Source organism: Anabrus simplex, chromosome 7 (genome assembly GCF_040414725.1).
Source record: "Anabrus simplex isolate iqAnaSimp1 chromosome 7, ASM4041472v1, whole genome shotgun sequence".
NCBI classification, from domain to species: domain Eukaryota; kingdom Metazoa; phylum Arthropoda; class Insecta; order Orthoptera; family Tettigoniidae; genus Anabrus; species Anabrus simplex.
In genome coordinates, this window is record NC_090271.1 from 173577705 (window position 1) to 173598505 (window position 20801).

A 20801-nucleotide genomic window follows, 5' to 3' on the forward strand; every position below is an offset into this window, starting at 1 on the left:
TCTAAAGGAATATTCAAATCCAACATGATCGACTTTAACCACGGTTCAGGTTTTGCAATAGTATACTTATGATAATGACCATAACCACCTTTGAACGAACCAGCTCTAAAATTTTCAAACTAATGTTCATCCATAAAATTGGAGAAGCCCCAATTCAGGCTGTGATCAATCTCTAGTCAAACAGTTGGAGATACTCCAATTCATGCTGTGATCAATCTCTAGCCAATATGTACACATTTGCAGAAACTTTCATCCAGACGTCTCAAATGTTTTCTAGTCATTGTAAAATAAAGCATTTAATTGCTTCCTTGTTCACAAATTCTGGCATTTAGTTAATGTACATATTGTAAACTATGTAAATATGTAATAAGCATAATACCATTGTATTTAGTATTTGATATTAATTTAAGTTTAGTATTAAGTTCCAATGTTAATAGATTTAAGACTTGACTTTAAGATTAGTATTAGGCTGAAGATGCCCAAAACTAGGGCGAAACATGTCCCTACCTAGTGTTTATATTTCATGTAGAATTTAATCACTACAAAATATAATTGTATTGAATAGGTGGACACAGTAATTTCATTCAAGAAAGAATTTTACTCAAACACTCCACTTCCGTGACAAAATTTACGCATCCACAATATCACTTCTCAGCCAAGATTACAATATCTGGTAAATATATATCTATCAAATTAATTCTATTCCTTACTTTACAATATTTCTACAGTTTAACACTTTACTTGACTTCATGCTTCCTATACTGTCATCACCGCTCCCTGGTCCACCGTGTTTCCCTGAATGTACCTCCCTATAACTCTTCCAAACAAACTCCCTAACTTATATGCACCATTTTGGTTCAAGTGAATGCCATTTGAGCATAGATCCCTATCTCCTACCCACCTATTAGGATCTACAAATCTCACTCCCAATTTCCCACATACCCATTTCATGGTCTCGTTTAAATCCCAATTATCCTCCATTCAATATCCCTCCTAACTGTATCCCACTGATAACAATCTCTGCTTCCTTAAACTTCTTCCGTGCTGCCATAACCAGATCCCAAACATCTCCAACTATGTTAATACCAATTCCTGCTTGCCTTATGTTGTTGATACCAACATGGAAAATTTCCACTTTCTCCTTACCCTCTTCTCACCCTTCTATTTTCCTCAACATCTGCCTTAACCTAATTCTGGATAACACTCAATCCTGGTTCCCTTTCCTCCACATACTTTCCCCACGTGTTGGACAACGGAATCACCCATGATGAGAGCCTCAACCCCACCCTCATTAGATCCCCTCCGCTCTTGGTTTCCTTAATTTCCCTGACGCCTGCAGACCTCATTTTCTCCTCCCTTTTCTCCCTCTCACTACCCTGTTCCACCTCCCTCTTCCTATCCCTTTCCTATTGGTCTCCCTTTCCTCTTGCCCCTTCCCATCTCTGTAACACTTCCCTGATCTCCATCTTTCCTCCGCTGATCTACCTGCAGTGACTCATACCAATTCCTCACCGATACCTCTCCTGGGTCTACTTCCTGAGGAAAACCCTTTAGCCTTGTAGTCCTTGACCTTAAGACATTAGCCCACCTGCCTTCCACAACATCTCCCCTTCCACCCGTTCCCTCTCCCCTACCTACCCTATCCTGTACATTAATTGAGAGAGACCTATCCTCATTCCTGTCCTTCATTACAAGTCTAATTATCTCCCTCAAACTTGCTACCTCTTCCCTCATCCTCCTTAGTTCCCACTCACACCCACAGTCCTTATACCTACCTCTCTCAGCCATTCTTTTATCTTTCAAAGAAATGTGAAATAATATGGAAATATCAACAGAAGTAAAATACCATATTCTATGAATAGAAGTAGGTATATATATCAGACAAAATATATAATGTGTACTACACAAAGATTCCACAATGATAATACAATCAAGAAACAAACTGTTAGAATAACTACACTACAATTATACTAGTTAACTGTATCCTGAGTATAAATTACTAGGAATAAGAGGCTAACCATAGAAATCTACTACTACTACTACTACTACTACTACTACTACTACTGAATGGCTGGTGTTGTTTAATGCTCCACGTATTTCCTTAATTCAGTGGTGTTTTAAAGGCTGAGTATGGATAAAATATATTGCGATTATAAGTGGAAGTGCTGCCCTTCAGAACGCGGTATTATCTCTCTTTGATGAGCTTAAGAGGCATCCCTTTTCTGACAAGGTAAATAGGTCATTTATATTCCTTTAATGATTTAAGGTTATGTTCTCAAAGAGAAAAGAGAGTAGAGGTACTGAGAATAGCAATGTCAAATCCAAAGAGGTTGAAATAGATGTAGAAAACCAAAGAGATTCTATGTCGGATGAGGAGCTGGACGTAACGATGGAACTACAGAGAACGAAGACTACAAACCAAAGAGTAGGATTAGAAGAGATGCGACTCGAAATTGATAAGTTAGTCAAGCATAGTGAAGACTTATTAGCATTAGTTAAGATGACTCCTAATACCAAAGCGGAGATAAAGAAAGGTATTAAAGATATGGGACAAATGGCAGAAATCATTCGTAGTCGTTCGTGGGAATGGGAACATTTTGATGTGAATGAAGATCCAAAGGCTAGGAGTGATTTGGAACAGGGCACTACCTCCAGTAAGAAAATAACCCGTGATGTTGGGACACAGGCGCAATTCAGTGACAGAGTGCTAGATATAGAGCAGACCCTCATGGAAGCTACGTGCTTTGACGAGTTTGCGAAGCTATTGGATAAGGAATGGCCTGACTGTGTTTACAGTAACACGCACGTCATCTCTGGAAATATAGGGAAATTGACTGATTGGGATATATCAATGGTTGTAAATCCCAAACATCTTACAGAGGAGGATGGAATTATGAGAAGCATGAAGAATATGCATACAGAAATTTCTGACTTGCTGAACTCTAATCTGGAGGAAGGTAAGACGGAATTCCTGTGCACTGTTATGCACACCTACACGAGTCGAGGAGGAGAGCGAGAGAAGCTGCGATATGTGTATGTAATACCATATTCATTTAATCAGGATGGAGTAAATGACCTGCAGAGCCTGTATTCATGTCTCACCCACTGGAGAGAGATAATTGAGACTCATGCAAGAAAGAAGGTGCTGATAACCATCCCGGATACCCTTGATCGGAATTATATAAGGAAAATCTTGGAATGGATGTTTCGTAAGAGTGATATTGAAATAGGGTGCTTGGAATCGGGTAAAACACAGGTAAAACAGGCTGTTTCTGTGGGATTAACATCGAAAAAGAAATCCTTAAATGATAATACTCAGGAAACAGTTATGTGCAAAGCTGCGGGCAAAACGTACGCTGAATTGCTTAAAACAGTAAAGGAAGGAGTAAACATCGAAAAAATTGGCATTGAAATAAAACGAATAAGGAAAACAGCAATACTTACTGTAGAAGGCAAAGGAAAGGCTGACGTATTACAACGTGAGATAACTAAAAACGTCAAGGAAATAGAGGTTTCAACAAAAAGGAAGGAGACAACAATTCTAGTGTACGGTATGGATCCGGATTTAAATGAAAACTATCTTAAAGCAGCACTTTCCTTAGAAGTTGCTGTTGAAGAATCTCAGATCAATATTACGTCCGTAAGACCGGGGAGGTTTGGAAATCTGAATGCTACCGTAATCTTGCCAACGGAACCATCAAAAATACTGTTAAAGAAAAAGAAGATAAATGTGGGATGGGCAACCTGTATGGTGAAGGAAAGAGTAACAGTTGCAAGATGTTTTAAATGTCTTGGATTTGGACATAAAGCGCCACACTGCGACGTTAAGGATGACCGGTCACGGAGCTGTCTAAATTGTGGACAAGAAGGCCATTTGGCGAAGGATTGTGAGAACATTTCATTTTGCACCATGTGCCAAGTGGAGGGCCACCGCTCAGATCAAATGAAATGCCCTACTTACAGGAAGCTAATATTAGAGGCAAGGAAGTTGAATTTAAACGACCAATAATGGACATACTGCAGGTGAATCTCATGAGGAAATCCGACAGTCATGACATTATGTATGCGACAGCCTTGGAAAAGAAAGTAGACTTAGTGCTTGTTGGCGAGCCAAACAGAAGGCGAGTAGCTGAAGGTGGTTGGTTCACGGACAAAAGATGTGATGTAGCTGCATATTTTTTAAATGATAAGTTGGAGGTGCAAAGCATAAGGGCAGAAGAAGGATATTTGTGTATTCAACTTCAGCAATATCAGATTTATTGTTGTTATATCTCTCCTAACATCCCTTTTGATATTTTCGAAGCTGAAGTAGATGTAATAGTTCAGGACTGTATGGCGTCAGGTATTGAATCTATCATTCTCGGAGACCTAAATGTCAAGTCGCCTCTGTGGGGGGCACCAACTGCAGATCGTAGGGGAGAATATTGGGCAGAATGGATAGCGACCCTAGACTTGGTGGTTCATAACACTGGAATCTTACCAACTTTTTCCAGAGGGAACTCAGAGTCTTTCATAGACGTCACCTGCTCAACGCAGGGTATAGCATCATTCATTGTTGACTGGGAAGTTATGGAAGATGAATCTCTCAGCAACCATCGTTTTATTTATTTTCAAGTTAAGGGATCGAAGAAGCTTAATGATATCACGAAAACGGTGTGGAACTATAATTTGGAAACTTTTAAAATTGCAATCGAGTGGATGTCACAAACTGTAGATACAGTGCAACATACTCTAAAAGATGTAACTACTGCTCTTAAAGATGCTTGTAGGACCAGCCAATTGAGGGGATCAACAAAATATAAAACACGAGTCCCTTACTGGTGGAACAATGAAATAGACATGCAAAGGAAAGACTGCAATCGCAAGAGACGAATTCTTACAAGATCTAGGAAAAAAATCAGCCAGGTCAACTTAATACGATTAGAAGCTGACTATAAGGCATCAAAGAGGCAACTAATGAAGCTAATAAAGGATTCTAAGAGAAATCTCTGGCAAAAGCTATGCGAAGATCTAGACAGTGATATCTGGGGGGCGGGATATAAGATAGTGACCGGTCGATAATCAACAGGGTACCAGTTCAGCTCCCAGCTGATAGAATGAAAGCCATAGCAATGGAGTTGTTCCCTTGTACTAATGACAGACCTGAAACGGAATCAGATTTTTGTGTTGCAGAACCGTTTACTGTGGTTGAGTTACAAGAGGTAGCACGCAATACGAAGACTGGTAAGGCACCAGGTGTAGATGGAATCCCACCAGAAGCCATCAAGTATGCAGTTGAGGTGGCACCCGGTTGGATCTTATCAGTCTTCAATGATTTATTAAAAAAGCGTGAATTCCCCGATGAGTGGAAAGTAGCCAAGCTAGTGCTGTTATTGAAGACAGGGAAACTATCATTAGATCCATCAGCGTACAGGCCACTTTGCTTATTAAACACCTTGAGCAAACTTTACGAAGGATTGATTAAAACTAGACTGGAGAAAGAACTTTAACAACAGGGAGGACTTTCTTCGAACCAGTTTGGATTTAGAAAGGGTAGAACCACAACCCAAGCTATTGAGAGGGTGATTCAAATACAGGCAGAAAGCAGTGAGAAATGGGCTGCCTTGATAATGCTAGATGTCAAAAATGCTTTTAACACTGCCTCTTGGAGCATTGTTTTGAGAGAACTTCGTAGGATGAACATTTCTTGGTATCTACAACAAATAATCGTTAAGTACTTCAAAGGATGAAGAATACGACTTCATGATTTAGAAGACCTTGAAATGAGTGCTGGCGTTCCACAGGGATCTGTTCTAGGACCCACCTTGTGGAACATTCTATACGATGGTGTCTTACGCCTGCAGCTGACAAAAGGGACAACATCTATTGGTTATGCAGATGACCTTGCAATAGTGGTAATAGCAGAGAATGTAGAAGAACTGACCTTCCGAGTAAATGAATCACTGAGACGAGTTAACCTTTGGATGGTAAATAATAAATTAAGATTGGCTCCACATAAGACTGAGGCTGTAATTTTGAAAGGTTCCAGGAATTGGAAAAATGTCCGTTTCTTATTAAATGATACAGTGATTATCCCAGGGAAGTCTGTACGATACCTTGGGGTTCTTATTGACAGGAATTGCACATTTGGTGCACATGTGAAGGCAGTAACCTAAACGGCAGAGAAGAAGGCATCGGCATTAGCCAGACTTATGCCTAACATCGGGGGACCAAGAACAGTTAAGAGACAGATTATGTGCTCTGCAGTATATTCCATTTTACTTTATGCTGCACCTATCTGGCACAATACACTCAGGAGGAAGATTCACCGAAGAGCTATGGAAAGAGTACAGAGGAAAATGCTACTCAGAGTTACCTGTGCATATCGAACTGTTTCGACAGCAGCTTTACAAGTTGTAGCTGCCAGTATTCCCATTGACCTCCTCGTTATAGAGAGAAAACTTTGGCATGAAAGGGGTGCGACTATATCTGCTGAAGAAAAGAAAGCCTTGAGGAACCAACTCTTACTAGACTGGCAAGACCGATGGGATGGCACAACCGATGTTGGCCAATGGACAAAAAAGCTAATACCCGACATAGGAGACTGGCTTAAATGTAGATATCGGCAGGTAGATTACTATCTGTCGCAGATCCTGACAGGACATGGAAGATTCGGCATATACGCCATGAAGATGGGAAAGACGCAGGGAGATGGTTGTCGGTACTGTTCTGAAAGGGATACAGTAGAACACACTTTTTTCTACTGTGTTCGATGGGAAGAAGAACGAAGGAAAGCCTGCCAACAACTTGGCCGACGACTCACGCCAGGGAATCTGGTTCAGATTATGTTAGAGAGCCCATTTGCCTGGAACAAAGTAAAGGCAATGGCGACAAGCATTATGGGGATGAAGGAAAAAGAAGACAAAGGAAGAACTTAATAATATACATCACTCCATTCTGATGTCATGCCGACAAGCAGTTCCAGAATGGATTGAGTGAAGAGGGCAGGGGTTTTTAGTTGGTGGAAATCCAACTCCCACACAGAGTGGTGTCTTTAAAAGATTTTCCCCTGCCATAACAAAAAACTACTACTACTACTACTACTACTACCTGCAAACAGAAAAGGCAAGCAAGATACTGTCTAGGTAGTTATGCTACAATTCTAAAATGTAGTGAAACCTATCCTAACTACAATAGAATTGTAGTAAGAGCCAAATTTCTAAAGATATATTTCCCCTACCACCTACACATTTTGCTATAATAAAACAAGCATGCTAATTTCTACTACTACAATACACTACAATAATTCTAAACTGCATTCAAACGTATCCTAATCACAAAAGGTTATTAGGCCTGCTACACAGAAACAGAAATGAAAATTTCCATTAAATGTTGAAATTCGGAAGAACTGCTCAAGGATTACACAACAAAGCTAAATATACACACAGATTATTATAATTACTATTTTATCCGACTATGCTCTAATAGAAATGTAAACTGCAGTTAGTTAAATGCTGAAATATTGAAAGGGGTTACCGTACATGAGAATAAAACACAAATATAGCAGGCTAGATACTGTCCAATAAAATAACCCTGGTACCAGTACAGTACAATTCTCAACTGCACTTAGGCTTGTCCTAATTTAAACAGGTTAGGTAAAACAATACAGCTGGAATTAAATCTACCTGTAGTGTAATGTATTCAAAATTTAGGTAGGCTAACCTGTACATATTGTACATAGAACTACAATGTGGTCCAAGCTGGACAAAGAACATAATAGTAAACCATGGAAGCTTCAACTTGATGAAGATCACTGTATACTTTTCAATTACATGTAATAGTTTAAATGTTTCAGGCTATAAAATTGGTATTTTAAAATCAAATACTATACAGCAGGGCCTCTCAAATGCCCAAAATCTTACGTGTGCAAACAGCGGCACAAAGTTCCTGTGCACAGTGCATCGGTCCTGCTCGGCTCGGACCAAAGCTTTGTCTCTGGGCTACTCGGCTAAGCTCGGTTCAACTCAGCTCGGATTTGGAGCGCTACGGAGCAAGTGAGGAAGAGGGAGACAGGGGGAGCGGGCGAGACAGGCGTGGGGAAAGAGAGAGACAGCTCTGTTGCTCCAAATCCAGGAGTGGGGGTCTGCACTCTGGTCAACCAAGCAAAGTCGTCTTTTGCACCGTGCACAGTGCATCCACCAAGCGCATGCACCCTGAGAGGCCCTGCTATACAGTATACATACAATACTGTATTATGTTACCTGAGATGAGATTCAGAAATTTAGGATATACAATAATATGGAGGCATGGGGTATATGAGTAAACACAGTAGTTCCTCCTCTCGGAAGTACTTCCCAGTGGGAGTGTTTACCATACTATGTCTCCTTCTGGTTTACTTCTCAGTTTAACAGCCCGATAAGCCTTATTCAGAACAATAAAAATATAGAATAATAGTTGAAGAAAGTAACTTACTGAAGCAAAGAAAGTTAACTATTGACAAAGGTTGATAACTTACTTCTACTTCTCCACCCCAGGCTGCAGTATTTGCTACTTTCTGACAGTACTCTTCATACTGTTCAATAGTCATCAGCTCTTCAGATTCTGGATGGCTAAGAAATGGAAGGTAATCTGACATATGTCCCAGTAAGTACTGACTTGTCAAAGAACGAAGTCTATCAATGCCCATCTCACTTCTGTCCACATACTTCAGTTGGTAATCTACTGCAGAATACAAACTGCAAACATAAGTTCAACATTATATTACATACTCTCAATCCTAGAATAATACAATAATTAGCCATATTGACATTCATTCAGAATACAAATATCTATCTACTAATAAAACATTATGGTGCATAATAGAGAAATATTGTCTTTGTTATTTTCTGTCATCTTGATTAATGTCACACCAACATCCAAAAGATTTCCATGAGGGTGGTAAAGTGCTAGGATTTGGAAGGTAGTGACCATGGATTTAATTAGGATATAGGGCTGGATTTTTCTGGTGAGAAAGTGGAAAACATAGTAAACATCATCAAGGCTGCCGACGATGGGACTTGAACGCACCGTCTCTCAAATGCAGCCACACAATCTATACTCTACAGCCAACTTGCTCAGTAGAAGTAAAAGTGATCAAGAATATAATATGCTAGGGATATAGACATTGTAAACAGTACACACGCAGCTGAGCAAGCTGCCTGAATGATGGGGCCAAGTAGTTGTAAGCTTGCATGCAAGAGATGGTGAGTTTAAACTTCCATCAGCAGCCCTAAAGATGTTTTTCTGTGATTTTCCATTTTCACATCAGGCAAATGTTGGGGCTGTACAATAATTAAGGCCACAGCCACTTCCTTCCCAGTCCTAGACCTTTTCAATCCCACTGTCACCATAAACCTGAGTTACTGTGGTATTAAGCCATTAGCAAAAGAAAAAGATATTATAAAAGAGAAGCATTTGTGAGACTTCAGACCAGACCTTTACTAGGCTTTTGAAAGCCCTGCTAGACAATACCTGAATGAGCAAATAAAGTTCTCCTGAATTTGGTTTCTCTACATTACAATATAATTTGATAAGCAAATGTGTGAATGAAAGGGAGGAACTATGCAGTGGCGAAACTACTTGGAATCACTTGAGGCAATACCTACCCTAAGAAATATGATTAAATATCGTAACAAATTTATCTGCTGTTGTTATTGTACTAAAACGACAATAATCTTTATTTGATATGTGCTACATGATGACAGCGGATCATGTGCTTCTCTGACTGCCCGCCAGATGGCGACAGCAGACTACTTGTTCCGACAGGGAGAAAGGTCTTAACTTGAGTCATCCAGGACTTTTTGTTTTGTTTGTGTTCCGTCAGCTTGATATTGGGAGCAGGGTGGTGGAGGGAAGTTAGGATACCTCCTGCGTTCCTCTCTCTGCAAGGTCTAGGCCCCAATGAAGCATGCTTCCTCTGTTATTTGAGTGTGTAGGCCTAGAAACTCCCAGTGCGAAGGCGACAATTAAATGCCGTATTGTTAATTGTGTGCTATTCTTTTGAATTAGTAGGAAATGGGTGCATTATAGGCATTATTTGCGACAATTCAGACATGGAAATAACAAAGTGAAATTCTGAGTTTCTGTTAGTTGTGTAAAACAAGACCATCTGGTTGAAATTCGCATTGAAATAATGAGTGAAGTAGGCCCCTACGGGAACTTAACGAGTCTTTTGAACTCTTTAAAATGTAAACCATTCTCATCCTGAAAGAGAAGTGTGAAGCCAAAAACAAAAGATGTATGCCTAATTAAGTATTTTGATGGTAACGTTGCGAGAACATTTCAATTTTCTTGGTCTACACAATATTCATGATTAACCGCGTGTTTTGAAAACAAGAAGCTTTTTTGTTATGTGTGTGTTTTGTTTGATGGTGGAAAGGAATGGACTTCAAATGGGGTAATTATTACAAAAAACTTTCTTAGAAAAGCAGAGAAGTATTAACATTCAAATAAACATATTCAGAATGAAGAGAGATTCTCTTTACTGGGGCACTGGAGGATAGAACATTCTTTATTTGAAGGTGCAAGAATTCAAGCCGAGAAATATAACAAAGTTGTGAAACAAAATCAGCTTGTTGTTGAGAGACTTGTTGACATTGTGTGTTTTCTTGGGAAACACGAGCTTGGATTTCAAGATCATTTTGAAGGGGAAGACTCGATCAACAGGGCCTAGAGTTGTTAGATTTTCTTTCAAAACAGGAACAGTATATTCAAGATCATCTCCAGTCCACCACATCGGGTTTTATAGGCACATCAAGCGAAATACAGAATGAATTAATTGAGTCTGTATCTGCCATAAGTCAGGAGACAATCAAAGCAGAGTTAAATTCTTGTGATTTTATTGGTATTCAGGCAGTTGAGACCTTAGATGTATCAAATAGATCGCAAGTCCAGTTCTGCACAAAATAGGGTCCCATAGAAAGATCCATAGGCTTTTATGATGTTTCAATTGATAAGACTGCATCAGAATTAATTGTCGATATTCTGCGAAAGTGGGGAGTAAATTGATAAAGTTGTATGTCAAACATATGACGGGCGCTCCACAATGGCAGGAAAGCATGGGGGTGTTCAGCATTACGTTAAACAAGTTTGCCCAAGGATGATATTTCTATACTGCTATGCCCACAAGTTAAACCTTGTTCATCTCCATTGCTCCACAACAATAAAATCAGTCAGGCTCTTCATTCATCATCTGACAGCATTTCATTCATTTTTAGTAGATCCTCAAAAAGAGCTTATCATCTGGAATCCAAAGGATTTAGACTTCCACAAGCATGCACTACCCGTTGGAGCTTTCATTCCAGAGCAGTCCACACAATATTTTCACACTATGATGATCTAAGACAGGTTTTTGAAGACACTGCAGAGAATGATGAGGGTTGGGACAGTGAGTTGTACAATTCTGATATTGGGCTGCTTAACATACTCAAGAAGGCCCATTTATTTGTTCTGTCTCTATAGAGGAATTTTTATTTATACAGTGTAATTCTGTGCAATACTGAAATTAGAAAAACCACTAGTATCCTCAATGACACATAATCAGAAAACCCGGTATCCTCTTGCATTGAAAAATGTCACTATATAAATAGTGAGATAAATGTAGATGACAGGACATTCCAAATGCTCAAAATGTTAACATATGAAGTTCTTAACACCTTAATTATGCAAATGGAAATACGGTATGGCAATTTTGAAAGCATCTAGTTTGTTGAGTTGTTGGATCCAACTCACTTCAAAGTTTACAAAGAGAGCTTCCTTGCTATTAAACAAAACAGTCTTATGAACATTTACCTCTATTTTAATAGAGAAAGATTGGAAAATGAATTGATTAACATTTATTCTGATTAGAAAAACATTTGTCCCCTCAAAATCTTTTATATTATATTGTTCTCAATGACCTTGAACCAGTGCATGTGGAAGTGTCAAAACTGATTCATTTAATATAAACATTTCCTGTGACTATGGCTTCCTCTGAAAGGAGTATGAGCACTCTGAAGAGGATAAAAACATACTTGCATAATACAATGTACAAAAAAGACTCAGCAGTCTTAGTACAATTTCTATCAAGAAAAAGCTTGTGAAGGAATTTATGAGTGATCAACTATTGAAGGACCGTGTGATTGACCATTTTGCAACCAAGAAAACTCGATGTGTGGAACTACTCTGCAAGAAATGGTAAGGTAAGATTTCCTGCCTATCCATTCATTAGCTAATAGCTTCACCATTGGAGCTAGGTCAGACTTCATCCTCTTACAATGAATCCTCCTAACAGTGGAATGTACGACAGTGATATTCTGTGAAAAGGGGCCAAAATAAGTGAGAGATATCAAACAAATTCTTCAAATAGGTCAGATGAATACGCACAGTTCTACATTAATGGACTTTCATAACTTGGTATTTATCTGAAGTGATTGACATACTACTCCTGGCACTCCAGCCATTTATATCTTTTAAATCCACTAACAGTGTACTTAAAATGGTAGGACCGGGCGAGTTGGCCGTGCGCGTAGAGGCGCGCGGCTGTGAGCTTGCATCCGGGAGATAGTAGGTTCGAATCCTACTATCGGCAGCCCTGAAGATGGTTTTCCGTGGTTTCCCATTTTCACACCAGGCAAATGCTGGGGCTGTACCTTAATTAAGGCCACGGCCGCTTCCTTCCAACTCCTAGGCCTTTCCTATCCCATCGTCGCCATAAGACCTATCTGTGTCGGTGCGACGTAAAGCCCCTAGAAAAAAAAATAAAAGGCAGGGATGAAATGGCTTCATAGAGTAGTAAAAGTAGCATGGAGTGTTGGTAAGGTACCTTCAGATTGGACAAAAGCAGTAATTGCACCCATCTATAAGCAAGGGAACAGGAAGGATTGCAACAATTATCGAGGTATCTCATTGATTAGTATACCAGGTAAAGTATTCACTGGCATCTTGGAAGGGAGGGTGCGATCAATCGTTGAGAGGAATTTGGATGAAAACCAGTGTGGTTTCAGACCACAGAGAGGCTGTCAGGATCAGATTTTCAGTATGCGGCAGGTAAATGAAAAATGCTACGAGAGGAATAGGCAGTTGTGTTTATGTTTCGTACATCAAGAGAAAGCATACGACAGGGTACCGAGGGAAAAGATGTTCACTATACTGGGGGACTATGGAATTAAAGGTAGATTATTAAAATCAATCAAAGGCATTTATGTCGACAATTGGGCTTCAGTGAGAATTGATGGTAGAATGAGTTCCTGGTTCAGGGTACTTACAGGGGTTAGACAAGGCTGTAATCTTTCACCTTTGCTGTTCGTAGTTTACATGGATCACCTGCTGAAAGGTATAAAATGGCAGGGAGGGATTCAGTTAGGTGGAAATGTAGTAAGTAGTTTGGCCTATGCTGACGACTTGGTCTTAATGGCAGACTGTGCCGAAAGCCTGCAGCCTAATATCTTGGAACTTGAAAATAGGTGCAATGAGTATGGTATGAAAATTAGCCTCTCGAAGACTAAATTGATGTCAGTAGGTAAGAAATTCAACAGAATTGAATGTCAGATTGGTGATACAAAGCTAGAACAGTCGATAATTTCAAGTATTTAGGTTGTGTGTTCTCCCAGGATGGTAATATAGTAAGTGAGATTGAATCAAGGTGTAGTAAACCTAATGCAGTAAGCTCGCAGTTGCGATCAGCAGTATTCTGTAAGAAGGAAGTCAGCTCCCAGACGAAACTATCTTTACATCGGTCTGTTTTCAGGCCATGTATGTATGTATGTAACAGTGTACTTAAAACAGTAGCAGATTTAATTTTTCTGCATACCGTGAACATTGGCAACATACTTAAGAAGACTGGAGGGTAACACAACATTATGACAGGTTCCATACCAATTAAGAACAATCACGAGATAAAAATGATAAATTAGGATATTATTATTAAAAATAAACTTTCAACATATTAGGTCGTATTCAGTACATAGTATATAGTGAGGAGATATTAAGTAAAGAACAAAAATGGCCACCTGGATACTAGAGGAATTAGAACCCATAACCTCCTGATTTTACTTCAGTTGCTCAATCCAATCAGTTATGGAGACCTAGGTCATATTTATCTACAGTAGTAGTGCCAGACCTGTAACTTGGATTCTTTTCAACAGAACAAATAAGACCTAGGCCACCATAGCCTAATTGGTAGAACAACTGACCAGAAATTGGGAGATTGTGGGTTGGCCATTTTTGTTCTGTATTTAACATTTCTTCAATATGTACTACATGTACTGAACACAACCTAATACGTCAAAAGTTTATTTTAAGCACAATGCGATCGTAAGAATTAAATAGTCATTGACCTGGACCACAGAGGGCAACATGAATGCATTCTACAGTGTGATGGCAGTAGTGCCAGACCTGTAGCGTAGATCATTCCCAACAGAATAAATCGTAGACAGTTGTTAGATGTAACAGACTTGCCAGAAGTAGCCTTTGATGGAGACCATAGAATAGTGGTCGTAAAAATAATGAAAATGAAAGAAATGAGAGAAGAAAATGAAAGTATAGAATTTAAATGATATGGAAGTAAAAGAAAAATTCCAAAATGAACGGAAACAACATGTACCCAGAACTGAGGTGGAGAGTGTGGAAGTGGAATGGAATGGAACACGTTCAAGAAGGCATTTTTAAGCTGTGCAGAGTGCTTGTGGCAGAACAACTGAAAGAGTGAGAGATCCCATGGCAGTGAAACATAAGAAGAAAGCATGACAATTATGGAATAGGGATAAAATGGAAGAAAGTATCAGGAAATAAAAGGAAGGTGCAAGAAAGTAGTAAGTGAAGAAAAGCTGGGAAGGATTTATGTGAAAGTTGGATAAGGATCTGTATAGCGGTAAAACGATGCTATATGGACTTGTAGGAGGGAAAAGAAAAGAATGAGTCTACACAAAGCAGGCAACAGGGGAAGGAGAGATAACACAACCATAGGAGATAAGGAAAAGATGGAAGCATTACTTTGATGAATTCCTGAACATGAAAAGAGGTGTAGATGTGATAATAGAGCCAGAATGTAAGGAAGCAATCTGAGAGTGGAATGACAACGGAAGAAGTGGAAACTCATATTTCATATCTCAGGTAGCACAAATTTTTGAAAGGGAATGACAATTATGGACAATTACAATTACAAGAAGAGCAATATTGGCCGGTTTCTGGGAAAATGAGATACAGAACCTAGAGCGGTATTGAAAGGTTAACTTGCGTTTTGGCGTTGCACAAACATCTATTGGTTCAATAAATCGCCTGCTAACTTAGAGGGCCCTGAGCAGGAGATACGTATTTGTTAACTTGGTGGACGCGTGCACAGTACTTCAGTATCAGCAGCTAATATTGTGTCTGTTAAAATTTTCGATGGCTTTCTAATCTTTTTCTGATGAAGAAATCGTAGAAATGGTCAACATTCTAGAACAACCACAATCATCGTCGGCCTAATGTTCTAATGAAGTATAGTGAAAATGAATTCAAAGGCAGATACAGGCTAAACAAATATACAGTACTGTCATTACAGTTGGGATAATAGGTGACAATTTGCGTCCTATGACGAATAATTTTCCATTGTTCCCTGTTGATCAAATATTAATTACGATACCCTTTAATACTACTTAGTCTTATCATATTTGTATCTGTGACTGCATTCGTGTCCATAAAAGCACTGGTACAAGTAAATGAGTATAACAGATAATTACACATTTATCGTAGTAGGTCTACTGCAGGCCTACTAGCATTGGCAGTGAGCATATACTTTTATGATGGGATTGTTTTAAATTAACAATATTACATTACAAGAAACTAACAGGTTATATACTGTAATTATATTAATTACTTGATATTTATCGTATGACTCTGGTCAAATAATATTCATATTTTGGAATAACAGGGACTAGATATGGTATATTTATAAGGTTCAGTGCAAAATGGATCATGCATGACGAGCTGATGGTGTGCATATTTCATAAGAAATCCTAAAACAATCTCAAATTCTTCTGACTGTCCTTAAACACCAAAAAAACTGACACATCTGCAGGAATTAGTTGAATACCAATTTCTTGCTGCATGGCAAAGAGGAGATAATAGGAGCTGCAAGAAAAGCTCAAATGCGATGCATTACTTGTGCGCATGCATCTGACAGTCTAGGGAACACACTAATGCACAAAAACAAAGCACTGTGAATGCTGGCATCTAGTGTGTATTTATGAAACTTGATCAATGAACCAATAGTTATCAGTTTGATAAGTTAGCAACTAACTGTGCAGCAGCTGCTGTGCAACGCAGCGATGATTTATTGAGTCAAAAGCCGTAACAAATCAACAGCTACTGGACAGATATATCACCATTCCAGAAACCGGGCATATGACTTTCAAAATAGGAGATCAACGCTAGACCCCATTTTCAGTATGAGACAGTTAATGGAAAAGACTGGGAATACAGAAGATATATGGTGATGACATTCCTTGACTTAGAAAAGGCTTACGATAGTGTAACCAGAACAAAGGTATGTAAAGTAATGCATGGGAAGGATTTGGAAAACAAATTACAATTTGTTTTACATCGCAGTCAGGTCAGATACATCCTGCTACCATATGCGACAGTAGACAGTACTACCTGCGACTGTCTGGTCGAGGGTTGGGCAGCTGTTACCAAACTTGAAAAACTAAGGGAGAACCAATGGCTATGGGCAGAAGAGTTCACCCTTAGGGGATTTGTTGAAGCCTTTGTGTAGGAAATGACAAATAAATTCAACTGGAAGCTGTTGCCTTGCAGATGTGGATGTGGCAGGGGACTGCTAAAGGCTAAGGGAGATAACCCTGACAGAAAATCTTCTCTAACATTAGGCCTAGCAAGTCAGTTGGAGAGTAACTACAATCACTTTCAACACTTATACGAGCCTCGGATGCAAACAAAGAACTTGGAGTAGATAACAGCACCCGAAGACCCATGCCAGGTATGATGATGATGATGATGATGATGATGATGATGGCTTGGCTTACAGCCTGATGATGGGCCAAGCCTTGCGATTGTGCAACAACCCCAGATAATACAACACACTCAAATAGGAACAATCAATGCACTGAGTTTGACTGGGAAATGTGAAGAGTTAGTGGACATCATGGAGAGAAGGAAAATATCAATCCTAGGACTGAGTGAAACTAAATGGAAAGGTAAAGGGAAGAAAGAGTTGAAGAAAAACTATACCCTCTATTGGAATTGTAACAACAGAGAGATGAGAAATGGAGTTGGATTGATATTGTCTAAAGAGTTAGATGGTATTACAGAGATCCAGTGCATCAATGAGAGGATTATAAAGGCAACAGTTCACCTTGGGAAAAAGAAGCTGACACTGGTGCAAGTGTATGCACCTCAACGCACAGGAATGGCTATGAGAAGGTGATGGGACCACATGGCTATGGGAGAAGGAATTCAGAAGGGGAACATCTCCTAGACTTCTGCATAACAAACTGTTTAGTAGTAAAAAACAGTTGGTTCAACAAAAGAGTCAGTCATAAGATTACCCGTTACAGCTGGGATGGAAAGAGCAAGATGGTCATTGAATATGTCATTACAGATAAAGAAAGAAGTAGACTTGTGACTGATGTCAAGGTGATTCCAAGTGAGAACCTCAATAGCGACCACCAGTTATTAGTAAGCAGATCTGAAAGACATTAATGTACCAAAGATAACAACCAGGAAATTACCTAAGATTAAGGTGTGGGAACTACAACAGATTGGAAAAAGGACCATATAAGAGGACAACTGCCTACAGAAGAAGTGGAGAGTGGTGAGGTAGAGTGGACAAGATTTAAAAACATCTTGATAAAAGAAGCAATAGCGGTTTGCGGGAAGATAAGTGCGAGAGTAAGGGAAAAAGAGACATCCTGGTGGAATGAAAGAGTAAGATCCTCAATACAGGAAAGGAACATAGCACAAAAAGAACGACATAGAGAGAAATCCAAGTCAGAATAGGTAAGGGATGACGGGAAGATCAGAGATCTCGAGCAAGTTTACTGGGACAAGAAATTGAGAGTTAAAAGAGTAGTAGAAGAGGAGAAGATAAAGTGCTGGGAGAAATTTACTCAAAACTGAAGAAAGACAGCAGAGGCAATATGAAACTATTGTTCAGAGTGATCAAAAACAAAAGGAATTCAGTTGAAACCATAAAAGCAATTGAGGATCTTAATGGAAATCTGGCCAGGAAAGAAGGGGACATCAAAGAGGTTCTGAGGAATCATTTTGATTACCTATTGAACAGGACAGAAGCAGATCGGAGAACAAAAGAACCAGCTGTTGAAACCTGCACAGAGGAACCTCCCATTACAGGGACAGAAACAGAAGCAGCCTTTAAGAAGATGCCACAAGGGAAATCCCCAGGAATCGATGAAGTCAGCAGGGACATGATGATAGCAGCAGGAGTCCGGGGTTTACAGTGGCTACACAGTGCTCAATGCAGTTTGGAAAGATTGCAAGATACCTACTGATTGGAGCAAGGGTGTCATTATCCCCCTGTTTACGAAGGGAAATAGCTGAAAATGCTCCAACTACCAGGGAATAACACTCCTTTCTCATGGGCTTAAGATTCTTGAGAAAATCTTAGAGCAGATTGCGAGTAATCTTAGAGCCACAGTTTGAAGAGGAATAGTATGGCTTCAGGCCTAAAAGGTCCACAACAGACCTAATCTTCAGTGTCCGTATGTTAACGGAAAAATATTGGGGAAAAGGCAAAGATCTGTTTATGGTTTTCCTTGAAACTGAGAAGGCATATGACAGCATTGCAAGAGAGAAGATATGGGAACGCCTGAGAAAAAGGAATAAGCCAGAGGGACTGGTGAGGAAAGTTCAGATGCTGTATCAGAACTGTACCAGCTGTGTGCGATTGGGTGACAGACATTTATCCTGGTTCAAAAGCGAAAGTGGAATCCAGCAAAGCAGTGCACTATCCCCATTATTGTTTATTACCATCATGGATGACATAATGAAGAACATAAAAAAAACTCTGGTGAACTAAATGCAATGGCCTTCACTGATGATGTTATGATCTGGGGAGAAACTGAGGAACAAGTACAGTCGAGACTCAATGAATGGACGGTTAAGTTCCAGGAGTTCAATGTTAAGCAAACTCAAAACAGTAGTGATGACAATAAACAGAGAGCGACGACCAGCAAACATCATGCTAGGAAACCATCCATTAGAAAGTGTGGAAAGCTTTACATACCTCGGCAGCGTAATATCTCGAGATACACTAGCCACAAAGGAGGTGGCAAATAGAGTGCAGAAGAGCTCTCACTTTTACCAGCAAGTACGAACACTCCTCTGGGATCCCAAAGTACCAACAAAATCAAAGCTGTTTATGTTCAATCAGTACTTCATACCAATCTTAACCTATGGTACTGAAACCTGCACCCTCACTAAGAAAGACTCATCAAGGTTGCAGACATCCGAGATGAAGTTCCTTAGGTCCACAATTTAAAAAACCAAACTGGACAAGTTAAAGAATGATGTGGTTAGGAAGGAAGCTGGGATTGTTACATCACTGTTGGATCGGGTCAGGATGTCCAGGCTGAGGTGGTTCGGGAATGTAATGAGGATGGAGCCAACAAGGACAGCATATGTTAACTTGGAGAAACAAGTGGCAGGGAAACGGATGGTAGGAAGACCAAGAACCCACTGGATGGGCACTGTAGATCGGCAATAGAGGACGTCATTAACAACAGAACTTATCTCAATAAGACAGAATGGAAGAGGCTCGCCAACAGTACCTGGCAAACTGGATCTGTAAAATGATGATTTACGTCACACCGACACAGGTAAGTCTTATGGTGACGATGGGATAGGAAATGGCTAGGAGTGGGAAGAAAGCAGCCATGGCCTTAATTAAGGTACAGGCCCAGCATTTGCCTGGTGTGAAAATGGAAAACCACAGAAAACCATCTTCAGGGGTGCCGACAGTGGGGTTTGAATCCACTATCTCTCGGATGCAAGCTCACAGCTGTGCGCCCCTAATCGCACAGTCAACTTGCCAGGTGAAAACAAATTATAGGGAGGGCATCATTGTTAATGGGATCACAATAAATAATTTGCAATATGCAGATAATACTGTTCTGCTTGCAACAAGTGCTGAAGATCTGCAGACATTACTAAACTGTGTGGCTGAATACATTGCTGCAGCAGGTCTGCATTTAAACACGAAAAAGACCAGAGAAATGGTCATATATAAACATGTCATTCAACCTGTTAACTTGACAGTAGCTGGCACATCACTGGAGTAAGTTCAACATTTTAAGTATCTTGGCAGCGTACTTGATCACAGCTGGAACAATGCTGTTGAAATCAGGTCCCAGATTGAACAGGCAAGAACTGCATTCCAGAGAATGAGCAATCTTCTCTGAAACAGGGACTTTAAGATCAATCTTCATCTCCTTTTTTTTTATTTATAAATGCTATTTGTTCGGGGCGTCGACCCATGTAGATCTTTTGCCCCTACTGGCATCATATTGTATGAACCTGTGTGTAATTGGAATGGCGGTAATGTGGAATGTTGTATGTGAGGAAAGGAAGATTAAAGATGTCACAAACACCCAGTCCCCAGGCCAGGGATATTAATCATTACAATTAAAAAACCCTGACCTGGCCAGGAATCGAACTCGGGGCCGTCGGGTGACAGGTGGGCACATTGCCCCCTACACCACGGGGTCGGACTCCATCTCCGTTTATTTGGTGTTATGTATTTTCTGTCGTACTTTATGGTGCAGAGACTTGGATGCTAACACCTAAAAACG

The 20801-nt window shown here is 39.8% G+C and overlaps 1 protein-coding gene across 4 annotated transcripts in view; it reads right to left on the reverse strand.

Moving 5' to 3' along the window:
* The window catches only part of LOC136877428 (deubiquitinase OTUD6B), a 114231-nt gene that overhangs the window by 46735 nt on the left and 46695 nt on the right, over window positions 1-20801 (reverse strand). For all 4 annotated transcript variants that reach the window (XM_067151457.2, XM_067151455.2, XM_067151458.2 and 1 more), the window contains exon 5: window positions 8495-8714. In XM_067151457.2, the coding sequence (XP_067007558.2) occupies window positions 8495-8714 (220 nt within the window). The remainder of the gene's footprint in view (window positions 1-8494; window positions 8715-20801) is intronic.